This window comes from Culicoides brevitarsis, chromosome 1, assembly GCF_036172545.1.
Source record: "Culicoides brevitarsis isolate CSIRO-B50_1 chromosome 1, AGI_CSIRO_Cbre_v1, whole genome shotgun sequence".
NCBI classification, from domain to species: domain Eukaryota; kingdom Metazoa; phylum Arthropoda; class Insecta; order Diptera; family Ceratopogonidae; genus Culicoides; species Culicoides brevitarsis.
In genome coordinates this window covers 39,231,742-39,249,721 of record NC_087085.1, presented here as the reverse complement: position 1 = coordinate 39,249,721, position 17,980 = coordinate 39,231,742, and the positions used below count along the sequence as shown (strand labels likewise).

The following is a 17,980-nucleotide window of genomic DNA, read 5'->3' as shown; positions in this document are numbered from 1 at the left end:
TTAACACAAAGACCTTTTTTTGATGACTCTTTTTTACTTTGGCATGTTATTTTTGGCTCCTATTATTTTATTTTAACGTTCTTGTAAAACTTTCAAAATTTATTTTCCTAAATTTTTTAAAAATATTTTTCACTGTGAGACGTTTTTTGTGACGTCGTCAATGTATTCAGAATGAATGTGTTTTAATTTGCGATTTTTTCCCTGCAAAATCTTCAAAGTCTCGTATCCTATAGAGTACGATGCCGATCCGTTGGACCGCAAGGGAAAGCAGAAACGAGCTCCAAGTACCACACTTCTCGAGCACGATCACATTTTGCCCGCCTGTTCGAACATTTTCAACGCGACATGTGTGCTGAATCGCAACGAAGTCGACGCTTACCGAGAAGAACGCAAAAAACTCAAGAAAATCCACAAAGAACGCGAACGCGAGGAAGAACGGAAACACCGCAAAAAATACAAATGCATCGAGGACGAGTGCAAACACAAGAAACACAAAAAACGCCGAAAGCACAAGAAACATCATCATTTGTCGAAGGAAGAAGCTGTCGATGGACATATCTCGCCCGATGACAGTGTCTCGCAAATCGGAAGTTTTTCGCAGTTGCCCATGAATGGCAGCAGTACGTTAACAATTGAACCAAAAAATGCTGAAAATGTCGCCGCAAAAGACGATACCGAGGAGGAAAATGGATCTACTGTCACCGAAAGTTCAGGCTCTCTATATGTAAGTTGCTTAAAATTTAAAAAAAAAATAAGAAAATTTAAAAATATTTTTTTTTTTTTTAATAGCAACCAAAATTCTTGAAAAAAGCAACTTGTCAACAAGGAACGAGCGAATCAAGTAAAATCGCAGCATTTTTGCCAGCGCGCCAATTATGGACATGGCAAGGAAAAGGTTTTAAACGCTCAACTGGTAGAGTAAAGAAACAATTTTACAAGACCATACAGCGAGGAAAAGAAACGATTTCGGTAAGTTTTTCCCTCGAAAAAATTAAATTCTTCGAATTTTTCACTTTTTGTTCTTTAATTTCCAATTTTTATAAAAATTATTTAAAAAAAAATTTTTTTTTTATTTTAAATTTTTTTATTTTTTTTTTTTTTTTTGATTGAAAAATCGTAAAAAATTAAAATTATACGAAAAATGACCTAAAATAATACATTTTTGCATTTTCAAAAAATTTTATTTTAACATTTAATTTTTTTTTAAATTATTTCAAAATTTTCAAATAAATTAAAAATTAATTTTTCTATTAAAGTTATTTTTTAGATTTAAATTGATTTCAAATAAATTATTCATTTAAATTAATTTTATTTTTAAATTAATTTTTTAATTAATTTAGATTAAATTAAATTTTATTTAATTTATAAAAAATAATTTTTTTAAATAATTTTTAAAAATTAAAAAGATAGATTTTTTTGAAAATGTAAAAAATGTTTTTTTTAATTACATTAAATTTTAATTAACTAAATTAAATTAATTAATTAAAATAAAAAAATTTAACATTTGAATTTTAAAATAAAAGACAAAAAGTGAAAAAAAAAATTTTTTTTTTCAAAAAATGTTCAAAAATTTAATTTTCCTTTGAATTTCCGAATTTCAGGTTGGCGACAGTGCAGTTTTTTTATCGACGGGACGACCAGACAGACCATACATTGGACATATTGAGTCAATGTGGGAGACAGCAGCGAACAACATGGTCGTCCGTGTTAAATGGTTCTATCATCCTGAAGAGACCGAAGGTGCTCCAAACATGAAATATCCCGTAAGTCTTTCAAAATTTCTTCAAATCCCAACAAAAATACTAAAAAACATTTTTTAACAGGGTGCCCTTTTCGAATCTCCTCACGAAGACGAAAACGACGTGCAAACCATCTCGCACAAGTGTGAAGTGCTCCCAATTGATGCATATACCGCCAAATTCGGCGATGACCCGAAAAAATACAAGTCGATCTATGACAACAATGACACCTATTACAAAGCTGGCTTTTACGATCCAACCCCGCGACGCATCAAAATGGAAGAAAACATTCCCGTTCTTGCGGAAAATGAGACATGGGCCTAAATTTAATTAATTAATTTAATACTTGTGATGAAATTCAAAAAAAAATACCCAAAAATTTTACAAATCGAGAAAATTGTGAAACTGATGAGCTAAAGAAATTTGTGTTTTTCAAAAAAATTACAAATCGTTAAAATTAAGGAATGTGTCAAAGACAAAAAATGTAAATAAATAAAAAAAAAATATCACATTAATATTTAAGAAAATTGTAAATGTTTGTAGAAAGTTCAATTTAAAATAATAATTAAAAAAAATATATCACTAAATTATCGTTAAATCATAAAAACACACAAAAAATAAGAATGTACATAAAAAAAGAGATAAGTGTATGAAAAATTTTTGGATAAACTTATTTTTTACACGAAATTTGGATACGAAAGCCCATTTTGGAAGGTACTATGAAATATGTAAAAATTATATATTAAATAAGTTTAATTGTTTCTTGTTCAACATTAATGTAATAATATTTGTAACTCATAACTAAAGCCATCCATCCATGTAATGTAATTTATTTGTAATAAGCTGGAATTATTTTTATCATCATCACTTTTTTATAATTTTTTTTGTTAAATATTTATCTCAAGATTATTATTTTTTTCTTCTTTGTATTATTAGACGTGCAATTGAACAAGCAAATCAATTATTGTAATTATTTTTGTATTAAATAATTTTTTTTGTAAGATAAATAAGTACTTGATGTTATATTTTTTATTTTGTTAATTTTAAGGACATTTTTTGTATCTATTTTAATGTTAAGAATATTCATTAAAAAAAAATCAAAAATATATAAGTTATAAAATTATTTTTAAAGCAAAAAAAAAAATTATTAGTTTTAAGGAAAAAAATAAAGAAAGAAATCATGAAGATGAGGATAAAGAAAAAAAATATTGGAGTTTTAATGGGATACTAAGTTGATGAAGTTTTTTTCAGTTTTTGGTAAGTTATTAATTTCTTCTGTAATATTTATTAGTTTATCCTGATGATGAGACAATTTTATTTCAATTAATTAATTTTTTTTAGGTTCAATAAAGAGATTCAATTTTTTAAATCACTTCAACCTGATGACATAACCTCAAAACGGAACAAAAAAAGATTTCAGTAAACTTTCAGCTTTTTAGAAAATACGAAATTTATTAATTTTGACGTTTTGAAGGAAAAGAAGAGCATTTAGTCGTCATTTAATTATTTTTGAAATTCCAAAACTAATGATTCTAATGAAATTTTTATTAATCCTGATGACATTTAAAATTTCAAATTATCTAAAAAATGACGGTTAATACAGAAAATTCGGAAGGATTGAATCAATCAAAAAATGGAAGAAGTACAAAGAAAAACTAAACCATCATTAACAAAAATTGAAAATCGCACTACATCTGTAAAACGCCATATAAATAGAAAACATAAAATTAAATTTAAAGTAAAAATACTACTTAATTTTATTAACTTACGAATAAAATTTCACTCATGAATATCCAACTCTGAATGGAGTCAACTATCCTAAAATGAATGAAAATATTTGAAATTCAACTAAAAATAAATAAAAATACTTACAGACATTTTTTTTAAGTTAATCCAAAACTTTTCTATAAAACTTTTGTTTAACAAAAAAAAACGTTCCACAAATGCAGTAGAAGGATGGCAAAAAAAATCTTTAAAATTTCGGACAGCTTTCTTTTTGAAATGATAAAAAAAGCTGAAACATCATTACACTTATTATTTTTTTTTTTGCATCTCAGTGCCTTCTACGATTTATAATCAAAATTAAAATATAGTAGAATATAAAAATTTTATTTCACCATGATACGAAATGCACAAACAAATATTATGATGCACTTTAAGCTTAGATTGGCCCATAATCCTTGATATATGATTGATATGCAAGAATCAGTTAAAACCAATAATCCGTTAGGCTACTTCAATTTCAAAAATTCTTCTGCATCGCCTACTTTTTCAAAAGTCAAAACATACTTGAACAAAACTATTCTTTGTCATGTCCTTCTACTTCTCCATTGTCTCTACGAACATTGAAGATTATCACTTTCTATGGATTCCTAATTAGCATATTAAAAGTAGAATTGCATTTTCAGTATTATTTTACTTTTCGAACTGAATGGACAACGAAAATTTCCGCAATGATGGAGGACATTGAGGAAAAAGAAAACTCGAGTGATCATAGTGATGTAATATTTTTTTTTAAATTGCGCGGGTTACTTTGATCTTATCTTAATATAACCTCATTTTTTTTGTATTTCAAATTTTTTCAAGGACTCCTTTGATTTGGATGAACTTCTTCCAGTCATTGGCGAATTTGGTCGATATCAGAAATTTCTTGTGTTTTTCGTTTGTTTACCGGCCTGTATTCCATGCGGATTTTGTGCTTTCAATCAACGTAAATATTTATCAATGAAATCTAGAAAAATTGTTACGTCAGACTTTTTTCGCGGTCTTTCATGTTTTCTTTGCAGTTTTTATGACAGATATACCTGAGGATTATTGGTGTGCGACTCCGAATGTGCTGAATTTATCAGAGGATCTTTTGAAAAATCTCACAATTCCGTTTAATGAAACCACGGGCTTTGATAAGTGTCAGAGATATAAAGTGAATTGGACAGAACTTTCGGAGGAAATTGAAGCGATGTTAGAACCGAACACTTCATGGCCATTGGAGACGTGTTTGGATGGATGGCATTTTGTGGGAATTGATGTTAATGCTTCGATTGTGACGCAAGTAAGTTGATATGACAACCTAATGATTGAAAATTTATCAAACTGATCTCTAAAGGAGATCAGAATTTTAATTAATTAATTTTAAAATTTAATTAATTAATTAAAAATATTTTTGGATTTACTCAAACATGAATTTTTTTGTGAATTTTCATAAGCAATTTAGCAAAAGTGATTTTGATGATATTTGTGATTTTTTGCTTCTAAAGAAATTGAAGATTCGTGAAATTGTTTGCTTGGTTTGAATTATTTGGAATAAATTTTAAGATTTTTTTACAATTTTCGGGCCTGTTCTCTTTGATGCTTAGAAGAATAATTTTTTTATAACTTTTTTAAAAAAAATAATAATTTTTTTTTTTGAATTTTATTATTTTTGATTCAGGTCAGATAATAAAAAAAAATAATTCTTTCAACGTTTCGGTAATTTTTTTACTGTCTTCAAGAATATGTTTTTAGTATTCTTGAAAATTAAATTTTAAAATGTGAATTTACGTTAAAATAACTTTAAAAAAAATTTTGTGATTTTTTTTTTCTAATTAAAAAAAATAATTAATCTTACCTGAAAAAAAAAATTAAAAAAAGATTAAAAGTTCCCTTAAAACAGCTTAAAAGTTTAAATTTCTTACCTTTAAAAATAAAAAATTATTATGTTGAAATGTTGTAAAAGTCAAAATACAAATAATTTTTTAATTATTTTTCAATCTGATTTTTTTCAAAAAAATCCTGAAAAATTTTTTTTTAATTTTTACTTTTTAGTTCAACTTAATCTGTGATAAGGACATTTACCCAACGTACGCCCTCGTAGCTTTGAATATTGGCGGTCCAATCGGAGTTTATTCATTTGGAATCCTAAATGACAGGTAAAAAATTGAAATTTTTCGAAAATTAACACAAATTAATTTCAACTAATTGAGATTTCAGATACGGCAGAAAAATTTCGTACTTTTGTTGTTTGTCAACTTTACTCATTGGAAGCTTCATAACCGCTATTAGTGAAGATTTTTGGCTTTGGGCTTTCAGTCGAGTCATTGTCGGGTAAGAAAATTATTTTTTTTTTCTTTAAAAATTTTTAATTTTTTATTTTTTCAGTACAACTGTTCCCGCTGTCTACCAAATCCCGTTCATCATCGCGTTAGAACTTGTTGGTCCGCATTACAGATCTTTCGTTACCGTCTTAACTTGCACTTTTTACTCTTTTGGATTGATGTTACTTGCTGTCGTCACTTATTTCATCCGGAATTGGGTTCATTTGTGTTGGTACACTTCCGTTCCCTTTCTCCTCTATTATTTGTACATTTTCATCTTGCCCGAGTCACCAAGATGGCTTTTGACCAAGGGAAAATTGCAAGATGCCCTTCGGATTTTGGAAAATATGGCGCGGCACAACAAAAAGGAGATCCCGGAATGGTTTCGCACGAGTTTGCAGCACAAATTGGTCGAGATGAATCGAAAAAGTTTTCAAGAAACGGACAATTTTAGTGCGATAGATCTTTTTCGAACGCCAAATATGCGGATAAAAACGATTCTTATCACGTTAAATTGGTTTGCTAATGAAACGGTTTACCTGGGATTGAGTTATTATGGACCGAATTTGGGCAGTAATCAGTATGTGAGTTTCTTTTTGTCGTCGCTTGTGGAATTGCCGAGTTATGTGATCGCTTGGATATCAATGGATAGATTTGGAAGACGATGGCCGCTGTCTATTTTGATGATTTTAGGGTAAGAATTGATTTATTTACTGAAATTTAAATTTATTTTCAAAACAATTCAGTGAAATTTTTTAGAAAATTTTATTTAAAAAAAAATATTTTTTGACATTCGATTTAAAAAGTTTTAAAATTTGTCATATTTTGAAATTTTAAAAATAAAAAATGTGAAAAATTTCAAAAATTTGATTTTTCAGTTAAAAAATTCAAATATAAAATTCAATTTAAAAAATGACATCTGTCACTTGTCAAAAAAAAAATTAAATATAAAATTTTTAGAAAAAATTTTTAAAATAATGAGTTTTAAAAAAAAATTAAATACATAAAAACTTAAAAAAAATTTGACTGTCATAATTTTTTTTAACTTCAATAATTTTGATAAAAACTAATTTTTTTGCTTTTGACTAAAGTTTCTTCTTTCAAATATTTAAATCCAATTTTTTTTGACAGCTGTCATAATTTAAGCTGTCAAAATTATCAAAAAATATTTTAAAAAATTAAATTAATTATATTTTTAGAGGCCTTTGCTGTATTTTAACGGTTGTTTTGCCAAAAGAAGCTGTAAACGAGACACTTGCTTTGTTCCTTCTGTCAAAATCGATGATTTCCGCGTCATTTTTGATCATCTATCCCTTTGCCGGAGAACTATACCCAACGGAGATCAGAGGAGTTGGCATTGGATTTTCAAGTTATGTCGGCGGAATCGGTTTAATCATCATTCCTTTCGTAACTTATCTGGTAAAAATTTTTTTTTTTTCATTTCTTCGATTAAAATTCAAAATTTTCGAATTTTCAGGGTCGTGAAAATCTCGTGTTACCATTAATTATCATGGGAGTCCTCATAATGGTTGGAGGCTTGACAGGTTTGAAGCTTCCGGAAACGTTGAATCAAAAATTGCCATCGACATTAGCTGAGGGAGAGTTATTTGGAACAGATCCGACATCAACAGATCTTAAAAAACCACTGACAATAACGGAAAATACGTACGTGGATGCAGATGCGAATGAAAGTGTTGATCAAATTATAAGTTTGAATTATAAGCCGACGTTAAAGCGAGTGACAAGACCTTCCATGAAACGACTGATAAGACAAAAAAGTGTTATGGATACGCAAAAAACGAGAGATGGAGCAATGCAGTTGACGTATTGGTTTTGATTTTTTTTTTTTATTTTAAATGATGTTGTTAATTTGTTGATTTTTGATGTGAAAAAAGAAGATTTATTGAAAGAAAGTATTAAAAAATTATTTAAAAAAAATTTTAATTTAAAAATTTAATTTTTCGGTTAAAAATTAAATTAATTATTTTTTAATTTTTATTTTAAAAAAATTATTTAATTTTACTAAATTTTCAAAATAATTTTTCAAATTAATATCATTTTTTTGAGTAATTTAATTTAATTTTTTTAATTAATAAATTTAATTTTTTAAAAATAATTTTGTTATATTTTTTAAATTAAATTAATTTTAATTAAAAATTTAATTATTTTAATACAAATTAATTTAAACTATTAAAATTAATTAAATATTTTTTATTTTTATTTTTTTTTTTTTTTTTTGAATCAAAAATTTTGGATTTTTTAAATTTTTTCCAATATCAACTTGCAAAAAAAAATTAAGGTAATTTTTAATTTATTTTTTAAAAAATATTTAACAAAAAATAATAATTTATATCAAAATTTTAAATAATTTTAGGTCCCAGTCGAAAAAAATCCCAAAAAACGACATTTTCTATCGTTATAAATCACAATTCTCATCAACTTTTTCAATCTCAAGCTTTCTCATCTTCGCCAGTCTTTGTTCTTCCATTTCCAGTCTTTTCTTTCCTACTTTACTGATGTTCGAAAATGACAACGGTAACTCTAAATCTCCTATTTTCTCATTTTTTGCTTGAAATTCCTTCATAATACTGTTCAAAGTTTCTGTCATTTTATCATATTCAGCTTTATCCAATGGAATGACATTCAAAAAGACTTCTTTAGGTCTCAAGAACCTCAATAAATCCCGAATTTCGCTTAAACTTGCGTGATTTGAGTAACAAACGCGATAAAATTCGTTTAATTTCTCATCTTTTTGAACAAAACTCTTGGAACGATCCCAATTTTGCCAAATCATCGCCGAAACACGAATTGTACGAACCTCATCTTTAGGTGAAAAAGCGTTACAATCGCAGTTTTTAAGGTTTTTGTTGCAAGCGTGGATTTGTGCGGAGTTTGAAAGGTGAGTTATAGCCTCATCCAGTTCTGGAATGTATCGATAACTCGTAAATTCGGAAGTTTTTACGAGAATTTTCATTTTTAGTCGTTTGAAGAGCTGAATGAACATCCATTCGTACCCGTAACGAGCGGAAATGTGAAGTAAAATTTTTTTATTCGAACCTAAAGAAGTCCATTCCTTGATTAAAGTCGCAATTGCTTCACAACTTTCTTTTTGAGACGGAAAATTTTCGTAATTTTTTCGTAAAAAAGTTGAATCCAAATAAATTTCGTCGATTGAGTTTCTGTATTCGTTAAAAGGAATAATTTTTTGTAATTCTTTCAGGTTTAAACGAAAATCTCCCGTGTATAAAACCCGTTTACTGTCATTTTCCAACAAAAACATCACAGAGCCAGGACAATGATTTGCTGGAAAGGCAGTTAAAACGACTTCTCCTTCAGAAGTTTTGATGTGAACCGGGATTCCATTCGTAATTTCTTGTAAATTTCTGATGTGAGGGAAGTTTTGACGCACAAAAACAGCGGAAACAGGACTCAAGTAAAGAGGACCTTTGAATTCGGGGTTGCGGAGACCAATCATGTGATCCTAAAATAAAAAAAAATAATTAAAACTTATTTTAAGAAGAATTTCATGGAAAAATTACCTCATGACAATGGCTTAACAAGAAAATTTCGGATTTTAAATGATCTCCATCGAATCTATCAATTGACAAGAGTGGGAAATGGGAGATTTTTCCACTAAATGTGCTCATTTTGACATTGAATTCGACAAATTTGTCTTTTTAATGAATAGTTTGAGCAATTTTCATAATTGTAAAGCGTCCCGTTATTAGTTTTTTTAGATTTTTTTGAGGAAATTGTGAAATTGCGCCCGTAACTGAGAAGAGAGTGAGGTTAAATTCGATTGTTTATAAATATTCGAGTCGAAATGGCGTTGTTCATCAATAAAGTTTTATTCAAATGGGGAAAAAATTTTAAAAGGGAAGACAATTTCTAAGAATTTTTAAATCTGTTTGAAAAATTTTTGAAGAATTTTGATTCAAAAAAAAATTTTTTTAAGAAAAATTTTTGAATTTTGATCATAAAATTGCCTTTTTAGAAAAAAAATTAATTTGGAACTGAAATTTAATTTTTTTAAATATAAATTGAAAATTTTGAATTAAAAATTAATAAAAAAAATATGAATTTTGTAATATTAATTCAAATTTTTTGGAAAAAAATTTTAAGGATAAGAAGCAATGTGCTAATTTTTTCCGAAAAAATAAATAATATTAAATTTATTGAAAATTTTCAACTAAGAACTTAACTTTGTTCAAAAAAAAATTTGAATATAGAACGAAGAAAATCATTTTTTAAACAAAAGTTTCAAAATTTTTTACTAAAAGTTAAGTTTTTGTGCAAAATTTGAAAATTTCATTAAAATTTATCCTTAAATTTTGAATTGAAAGTTATTTTTTATAAAATATTTTAAAATTTTCTAAAGTTCATTTTTTTAAAAAAATAGAAAGAATTGAATAAAAAATTAAATTTTTAACTAAAATTTTTTTTACAGAAAAAATTAAAACTTATCTAAATAAAAAATATTTTTTAAGTAAAAATTTGAAAAGTTTTCAAGTAAATATTTTGATTTAAATAAAAAAATAAATAAAAATATTTAAAAGTTTTAAAAATATTTTTTTTTAAATAAAATATTTATTTAAATAAAATAAAATGAAATAAAAAAAATTTCGAAATTAATTCCAAAATTAATCAATTTTTTAAAAATTAAAATGAAATTATTTAAAAAAATCCAAAATGTTTTTTTTATTTTGTCTGACATCAAAATGAACAACGCCTCACAACTCGTCACACAGTAGACGATGACTTAGTGCTTTAAACCACAACAAATCTCCCGTTTCGACAGAAAAAAAATGATAAATTTAACAGAGAACACTTGCCTCGAAGGTTACACACTCCTCATCCCGAGCACCTGCGTCGGAAATGTCTCTCAACTCACCGCCGACTTGCTCATCGAGAACCTCAAAATGGTAAAAGTGGGAAATGTCTTCCATGACTCCATTCCGCCGCTAATTGGGCTCTCGGCATTCGAACACGTCACGGATAAAGTCACCACAGCTGCTGAATTATACGTCGACAGCAAGCAACTCGCCGTCCTGCAACTCCGAACGCCCTTGACAGCTCCTCTCATGGGCGATTTCTTCTCAAAACTCGTCGATTTCGCCAAAAGTCACAAAGTCAAAGACGTTATTGTGCTCACAGCTTGCTACGGATACGAAAAACATTCGGTTCAAGGAAGCGATTTTGCCTATTATGACAACAAAAATAAGGATTTGAGCGGAATTCCGGGATTAGACAAAGCAGGAAGTCCCTTGAAGATTTTGGGAGGCGGTTATGCGGTGAAACTGTTTGAAAAATTCGCTGAAGCAGACATCGACACACTCGTACTTTACAAATATGTATCGGAAGGCGACAATATTCCGGATGCTGTGACTTTGCTCTTGAAATTAAACGAAATTCGAAAATTCGTTGACGTCGGCCCGAAAAATGACAAATTAACGATGCCGGTTTCGTGGAAATTTTTGTTCGGAAATCGACCTCCAACGGAAATTTATTGAGATTTTTTTAAAAATGAAAATAAAATTTTGTTTCAAACTTAAAAATTTACCACAAATTTTATTTTTTAACTGGAGAAAGGAAAAATTAAAAAATCTTTTAATTTTCCAAATTTAAAGCAATTTGAGATCAGAAAAAATTCAAAAATTAAAAAAAAAATAATTTTCGAAAAAAAAATAGGTATAGGTAAAGCTCAAAATTAATTAATTTCACACTTTAAAAATTTTTAATAAATTTTCGAAAGTAAATATTTAAAAATTGTGATATTTGAAGTCAATAATGGATTTTTCATAAATTAATGATACAATAAAAATTATCAATAAAATTTCGAAAATTAAAAAAAATTGGATTAAATTCTTTCTCGATAAAAAAATTTAATTAAAAATTTAAAAAATAATTTTTACATCTTAAATAAATTAATTTGAATTTTTTAAAATTAAAAAAAAATAATAATTTAATTTTTTCGTTAAATTGCACTCTTTTTAAATCTTGTTACTCCAAAATATGAAAATATTTATAAGAAAAAAAATAAAAAAATTCAAAAAAATATTTTAAATTTAATAATTTAAATAAATTCTCTAACCTTTTTTTTTGGTATAATTTTTTTGTTTAATTTTTATAAAAAAAATAATTAAAAATGAAATAAAAAAAAACAATAGATTTTAAATTCCCTAAAAATTTATCTAAAAATTTGAATATTCAGTTTTAAAAAAAATTAAACCTTAAATATTTTTTTTTCAATACTGATTGTTTGAATTTTTAGGAAACTTTTAAAGCCAATTTTTTCATTTTTTTTATACATACTTTAACTGAACTGTAAAAATTGAATAAAAATTATGAGAAAAATTCATAAAAAAAAATAAATAAATCGTAAAATATTTTTCAAGTTTCAAAATATTTAAAATCGATTTTTAAAACCGAATATAAAAAAATAAAATTTTTGACGAAAATTTTAAAAAATTTTTAATTTTTTTTTCCAAAAGAGCAAAACTAGATTTTCTTCTTTTCAAGCAAATTCAAAACAAATTTGAAGCAAAATTAAATTAAAACCAATTTTCACGAGTTCTTGCGTGTTTTATTCTGTTAAATCCTTGAATGTGTTAAAGACGAAAGTTGTTGTACAAAAAATCTAAATTTATTCATTGCGCAACATCTTTTCCTTTTGCTTCTTCAATTTCTTTTGTGAGGTCTTTTTCTTGGTTGGCTCTTCTTCGGTAGCCTTGGCGACAACCTCTTCCTTCTCGGTGACGCGCAACTCGATGTGGCAGGGGCTGCTCATGTAGGGATTGATACGCCCATGGGCACGATATGTGCGACGACGCAAGCATGGAGCCCGATTGACTTGAATGTGGTCGACGACGAGACGATCGACATCCAAACCGCGATAATCGGCATTAGCTTCGGCATTTTTCAACAATTGCAAAAGATATTCGGCGGATTTCTTGGGCCAGCGACCGATGGAGGTCTTCCAAACGCGCGCTTGTGGCGTACGTCCGCAACCACCGTTGAAACGACGGAAGGGAACGCATTCCTTCTTTTCGCAGACGTTCTTGAGGAAACGTTGGGCACGCTTCAAGGGCATGTGCTTGATGGCGAGGGCAGCCTCACGGGTGTTCTAAAAGGAAAAATTTGATTTTTAAAAATTGTTTACACGAAAAACTTTTGAAAAAATTTACCTTGAAATGTACTCTGACATTTGAACTGCGAGAGCAGCAGGATTTGCCAGCATTTTCTGGTTCTCTTGCGTATCTACCCATTATTTACTGCAACGAAAAAACACAAAATTAGCAAAAATTCGAACAAAATCAAGTGCAAGCCTCATGAAAACACGTCTCTGTGTGGATACAGTATGCACGGCATGGCCACATGGCAAAAAGAGTTTGCACAATTTATCCATTTATCACAAAAATCTCGCAATTCAATTGATAAATTTCACTCTGAACCGCATCAGAGACTTGCTTTCGCAACTTTGGAGCACTTTTCAGGGATTTCAGGGACGAAAATCGACAAAAAATGAATAAAAACCTTTTAAAAAATGTTCCGATAATGAAACGATGGGGAAAAAGAAGGAGTCGACACATGACAGAAGCAGTTTAAACTTCAGCTGCGAACTTGGCTTGAACCGCTTGAGACAACGAAATCGCTTGCGGCATCAAAATATTTGAATTAACGGATGGCGAGTTGATTTAACGACCAAAATTTATTGTTTTTTCGTGTTTTCTTGTAAATTTGAGTGAAAATCAGTGAATTTAAGGCAGAAAATGTCCTGTAATTACGCCGAAGGACTTTCGGATTACGATAACAAAGGAGTTTTGGGGATTCCAGAGGTAAATTTTACTAAATTTAATAAAACTTTGTTTTTGATTAAAAAAAAATTTTTTTAAATTAATTTTTTAGCGATTTGATGACGATGAGGAGATTCAAAAGAAATGTCGACAATTAGCGGATTGGCTTCTCACAGCGAAACGAGTTGTGGTTCACACAGGAGCAGGAATTAGCACGTCGGCGGGTAATTTTTAACTCGATTTTCTTAAGATTTTTTGATAATTTTTAATTTTTTTGCAGGAATTCCGGATTTTCGTGGTCCCAATGGGGTTTGGACTCTCGAAGAAAAAGGCGAAAAGCCTTCCATGGATATTTCCTTTAACGAAGCTGTTCCTACAAAGACTCACATGGCTCTTAAATCGCTCATTCGTGCCGGTTACGTTCACTACATCGTCACACAAAACATCGATGGACTCCATTTGAAGTCGGGCATCGATCGAAAATACCTCTCAGAGCTCCACGGAAATTATTTTCTCGAACAATGCACGAAATGCAAGCGACAATTTGTGCGCGCGACACAAGCTCCAACCGTCGGACAAAAACTCACGGGAAATTTGTGCCCGGGCACGAAAAGCGCGCGTGCCTGTCGTGGCGGACAATTAATTGACAACATTCTGGATTGGGAACACGACTTGCCTGACAAAGATTTGGATATGGCGTATTGGAATGCGACCTTAGCTGATGTCAATATCACGCTCGGAACGACGCTTCAAATTGTTCCCGCGGGATCGCTGCCCTTTCGCAACAAAAAATATGGCGGGAAAACGGTGATTTGTAATTTGCAGCCAACGAAGCATGATAAAAAGGCGGATTTGGTGATTGCGACGTATGTGGATGCGATTCTCGAGAAGGTTTGCAAGTTTTTGGGCGTCGAAATTGAAGAATATAAAGTTGAAGATGATCCAACGAAAAAAGTGCCATGTGACATGGAATGGACAATTCCAGCGCAAAATGTGAAGCAAATGGAAAAAGAGTACGACGCGAAAATAAAAGAACTGAATAAAAAAAGGAAAGCAGGTCTTTTGGGGAAAAAAGAAGAAAATTGTGATGATCTCAAAAATTTACCGAAAAAGAAGAAAAAAGAGGAAATTTCTTAATTTTTTTAAAGGTTTTACAGTATTTTAGAATTTATGTTTGTGAAAATAAAGAAAAAAAATATATTTTTGAAAAATATTATCGTTTTTTCAAAATGGTAAATAATGAAAGCTTTTGGTTTGACTTAAAAAAACAAAATTAATTATATTTTATCAATCGATGTGATTCAAATTTCTTTAAAATACCTAGCACTTTATATTCCTATATCAATAGAGATCAACTTTAGAATGAATATTTATTAACTTTTAGCTTTGAAACCCATCAAATATAAGTTGAAAATTGACTTGAGAAAAAACAACGATTTTTGCTCCTCATATGATAAAATCGTTGTTTTTTTTTATTTCTTCAAAAATCGAGGAGATATGCATGGAAATCATCTTCAGAATGCATATTTATTAACTTTTAGCTTTGAAACCCATCAAAAATGGGTTGAAACTTGACTTGAGAAAAAACAACGATTTTTGCTCCTCATATGATAAAATCGTTGTTTTTTTTATTTCTTCAAAAATCGAGGAGATATGCATGGAAATCATCTTCAGAATGCATATTTATTAACTTTTACCTTTGAAACCCATCAAAAAATGGTTAAAAAGTGATGGATTTGAGAAAAAACAACGATTTTTGCTCCTTGATTTCTTCATCAGAAATCGAAACTTGACTTGAGAAAAAACAACGATTTTTGCATGGAAATCATCTTCAGAATGAATATTTATTAACTTTTAGCTTTGAAACCCATCAAAAATGGGTTGAAAATTGAGTTGAGAAAAAACAACGATTTTTGCTCCTCATATGATAAAATCGTTGTTTTTTTTATTTCTTCAAAAATCGAGGAGATATGCATGGAAATCATCTTCAGAATGTATATTTATTAACTTTTAGCTTTGAAACCCATCAAAAATGGGTTGAAACTTGAGTTGAGAAAAAACAACGATTTTTGCTCCTCATATGATAAAATCGTTGTTTTTTTTATTTCTTCAAAAATCGAGGAGATATGCATGGAAATCATCTTCAGAATGCATATTTATTAACTTTTAGCTTTGAAACCCATCAAAAATGGGTTGAAACTTGATGAGAAAAAACAACGATTTTTGCTCCTCATATGATAAAATCGTTGTTTTTTTTATTTCTTCAAAAATCGAGGAGATATGCATGGAAATCATCTTCAGAATGCATATTTATTAACTTTTAGCTTTGAAACCCATCAAAAATGGGTTGAAACTTGACGTGAGAAAAAACAACGATTTTTGCTCCTCATATGATAAAAGTTGTTTTTTTTTTATTTATTAACTTTTGCTTTGAAACCCATTATGGGTTGAAACTTTTGAAACTTGAGAAAAAACAACATTTTTGCTCCTCATATGATAAAATCGTTGTTTTTTTTATTTCTTCAAAAATCGAGGAGATATGCATGGAAATCATCTTCAGAATGCATATTTATTAACTTTTAGCTTTGAAACCCATCAAATATAGGTTGAAAATTGAGTTGAGAAAAAACAACGATTTTTGCTCCTCATATGATAAAATCGTTGTTTTTTTTATTTCTTCAAAAATCGAGGAGATATGCATGGAAATCATCTTCAGAATGCATATTTATTAACTTTTGGCTTTGAAATCTATTAAATATGGGTTGAAACTTGACTTGAGAAAAAACAACGATTTTTGCATGGAAATCATCTTCAGAATGCATATTTATTAACTTTTAGCTTTGAAACCCATCAAAAATGGGTTGAAACTTGACGTGAGAAAAAACAACGATTTTTGCTCCTCATATGATAAAATCGTTGTTTTTTTTATTTCTTCAAAAATCGAGGAGATATGCATGGAAATCATCTTCAGAATGCATATTTATTAACTTTTAGCTTTGAAACCCATCAAAAATGGGTTGAAACTTGACGTGAGAAAAAACAACGATTTTTGCTCCTCATATGATAAAATCGTTGTTTTTTTTATTTCTTCAAAAATCGTTGTTTTTCAAAATGCATATTTATTAACTTTTAGCTTTGAAACCCATCAAATATTGGTTGAAAATTGACTTGAGAAAAAACAACGATTTTTGCTCCTCATATGATAAAATCGTTGTTTTTTTTATTTCATCAAAAATCGATCAGATATCAATGGAAATCATCTTCAGAATGTATATTTATTAACTTTTAGCTTTGAAATCTATTAAATTTGTGTTGAAACTTGACTTGAGAAAAAACCACGATTTTTGCATGGAAATCATCTTCAGAATGCATATTTATTAACTTTTAGCTTTGAAACCCATCAAATATGGGTTGAAAACGTTGAGAAAAAACAACGATTTTTGCTCCTCATATGATAAAATCGTTGTTTTTTTTATTTCTTCAAAAATCGAGGAGATATGCATGGAAATCAACTTTAGAATGCATATTTATTAACTTTTAGCTTTGAAACCCATCAAATATGGGTTGAAACTTTGAGAAAAAACAACGATTTTTGCTCCTCATATGATAAAATCGTTGTTTTTTTTATTTCTTCAAAAATCGAGGAGATATGCATGAAAATCAACTTTAGAATGAATATTTATTAACTTTTAGCTTTGAAACCCATCAAATATGGGTTGAAAATTGACTTGAGAAAAAAACAACGGTTTTTGCTCCTCATATGATAAAATCGTTGTTTTTTTTATTTCTTCAAAAATCGAGGAGATATGCATGGAAATCATCTTCAGAATGTATATTTATTAACTTTTAGCTTTGAAATCTATTAAATATGGGTTGAAACTTGACGTGAGAAAAAACAACGATTTTTGCTCCTCATATGATAAAATCGTTGTTTTTTTTATTTCTTCAAAAATCGAGGAGATATGCATGGAAATCATCTTCAGAATGCATATTTATTAACTTTTAGCTTTGAAACCCATCAAAAATTGGTTGAAACTTGACGTGAGAAAAAACAACGATTTTTGCTCCTCATATGATAAAATCGTTGTTTTTTTTATTTCTTCAAAAATCGAGGAGATATGCATGGAAATCATCTTCAGAATGCATATTTATTAACTTTTAGCTTTGAAACCCATCAAATATAGGTTGAAAATTGAGTTGAGACGTTGTTTTTTTTATTTCTTAAATGGAGGAGCCATATGCATGGAAATCATCTTCAGAATGTATATTTATTAACTTTTGGCTTTGAAATCTATTAAAAATCAACGATTTTTGCTCCTCATATGATAAAATCGTTGTTTTTTTTATTTCTTCAAAAATCGATCAAATATAAGTTCAT

General features: G+C 28.7%; 6 protein-coding genes across 9 annotated transcripts in view; 4 read left to right on the top strand and 2 right to left on the bottom strand.

The window, feature by feature from the left end:
• The window catches only part of LOC134827135 (protein winged eye), a 364,969-nt gene extending 362,478 nt beyond the window's left edge, over positions 1–2,491 (top strand). For 3 of the 4 annotated variants that reach the window (XM_063839686.1, XM_063839684.1, XM_063839687.1), the window contains 4 exons: positions 219–724; positions 790–969; positions 1,602–1,763; positions 1,824–2,491. In XM_063839686.1, the coding sequence (XP_063695756.1) occupies positions 219–724; positions 790–969; positions 1,602–1,763; positions 1,824–2,063 (1,088 nt within the window). In that variant the 3' untranslated portion in view covers positions 2,064–2,491. The remainder of the gene's footprint in view (positions 1–218; positions 725–789; positions 970–1,601; positions 1,764–1,823) is intronic. The other variant, XM_063839685.1, reaches the window with a different exon arrangement.
• Positions 2,492–4,171: 1,680 nt separating this feature from the next.
• Positions 4,172–7,727, top strand: LOC134838197 (carcinine transporter). Its single transcript, XM_063853672.1, has 8 exons — positions 4,172–4,240; positions 4,326–4,449; positions 4,526–4,788; positions 5,541–5,644; positions 5,706–5,819; positions 5,874–6,503; positions 7,009–7,228; positions 7,287–7,727. The coding sequence occupies exons 1-8, from the start codon at positions 4,193–4,195 to the stop codon at positions 7,644–7,646; spliced, it is 1,863 nt and encodes a 620-aa protein (XP_063709742.1). The 5' UTR covers positions 4,172–4,192; the 3' UTR covers positions 7,647–7,727.
• Positions 7,728–8,113: 386 nt separating this feature from the next.
• On the bottom strand, positions 8,114–9,561 carry LOC134838446 (protein artemis-like). The gene is made up of 2 exons (XM_063853976.1): positions 9,349–9,561; positions 8,114–9,290 (listed from the first exon to the last, which is right to left on the bottom strand). Exons 1-2 carry the CDS (start codon positions 9,454–9,456, stop codon positions 8,226–8,228), a joined length of 1,173 nt encoding a protein of 390 aa, XP_063710046.1. The 5' UTR covers positions 9,457–9,561; the 3' UTR covers positions 8,114–8,225.
• A 987-nt stretch (positions 9,562–10,548) lies between these two features.
• LOC134838167 (proteasome assembly chaperone 2) lies at positions 10,549–11,410 on the top strand. Its single transcript, XM_063853639.1, has one exon. It carries the CDS (start codon positions 10,615–10,617, stop codon positions 11,317–11,319), a length of 705 nt encoding a protein of 234 aa, XP_063709709.1. The 5' UTR covers positions 10,549–10,614; the 3' UTR covers positions 11,320–11,410.
• A 960-nt stretch (positions 11,411–12,370) lies between these two features.
• Positions 12,371–13,421, bottom strand: LOC134838050 (large ribosomal subunit protein uL22). The gene is made up of 3 exons (XM_063853495.1): positions 13,343–13,421; positions 12,994–13,080; positions 12,371–12,932 (listed from the first exon to the last, which is right to left on the bottom strand). The coding sequence occupies exons 2-3, from the start codon at positions 13,072–13,074 to the stop codon at positions 12,453–12,455; spliced, it is 561 nt and encodes a 186-aa protein (XP_063709565.1). The 5' UTR covers positions 13,075–13,080; positions 13,343–13,421; the 3' UTR covers positions 12,371–12,452.
• A 79-nt stretch (positions 13,422–13,500) lies between these two features.
• On the top strand, positions 13,501–14,760 carry LOC134838227 (NAD-dependent protein deacetylase Sirt6). The gene is made up of 3 exons (XM_063853708.1): positions 13,501–13,644; positions 13,715–13,826; positions 13,883–14,760. The coding sequence occupies exons 1-3, from the start codon at positions 13,579–13,581 to the stop codon at positions 14,737–14,739; spliced, it is 1,035 nt and encodes a 344-aa protein (XP_063709778.1). The 5' UTR covers positions 13,501–13,578; the 3' UTR covers positions 14,740–14,760.
• Positions 14,761–17,980: the final 3,220 nt, after the last annotated feature.

Coding starts and splice junctions, on each gene's coding strand:
- LOC134838227 (XM_063853708.1), top strand. CDS start 13,579: ATGTCCTGTAATTACGCCGAAGGACTTTCGGATTACGATAACAAAGGA. Junction 13,645..13,714: donor GAGTTTTGGGGATTCCAGAG/GTAAATTTTACT, acceptor TTAATTTTTTAG/CGATTTGATGACGATGAGGA. Junction 13,827..13,882: donor AGGAATTAGCACGTCGGCGG/GTAATTTTTAAC, acceptor ATTTTTTTGCAG/GAATTCCGGATTTTCGTGGT.
- LOC134838050 (XM_063853495.1), bottom strand. CDS start 13,074: ATGGGTAGATACGCAAGAGAACCAGAAAATGCTGGCAAATCCTGCTGC. Junction 12,933..12,993: donor ATGTCAGAGTACATTTCAAG/GTAAATTTTTTC, acceptor TTTTCCTTTTAG/AACACCCGTGAGGCTGCCCT.
- LOC134838446 (XM_063853976.1), bottom strand. CDS start 9,456: ATGAGCACATTTAGTGGAAAAATCTCCCATTTCCCACTCTTGTCAATT. Junction 9,291..9,348: donor TGTTAAGCCATTGTCATGAG/GTAATTTTTCCA, acceptor TTTTTATTTTAG/GATCACATGATTGGTCTCCG.
- LOC134838167 (XM_063853639.1), top strand. CDS start 10,615: ATGATAAATTTAACAGAGAACACTTGCCTCGAAGGTTACACACTCCTC.
- LOC134838197 (XM_063853672.1), top strand. CDS start 4,193: ATGATGGAGGACATTGAGGAAAAAGAAAACTCGAGTGATCATAGTGAT. Junction 4,241..4,325: donor ACTCGAGTGATCATAGTGAT/GTAATATTTTTT, acceptor AATTTTTTCAAG/GACTCCTTTGATTTGGATGA. Junction 5,820..5,873: donor TTCAGTCGAGTCATTGTCGG/GTAAGAAAATTA, acceptor TTATTTTTTCAG/TACAACTGTTCCCGCTGTCT.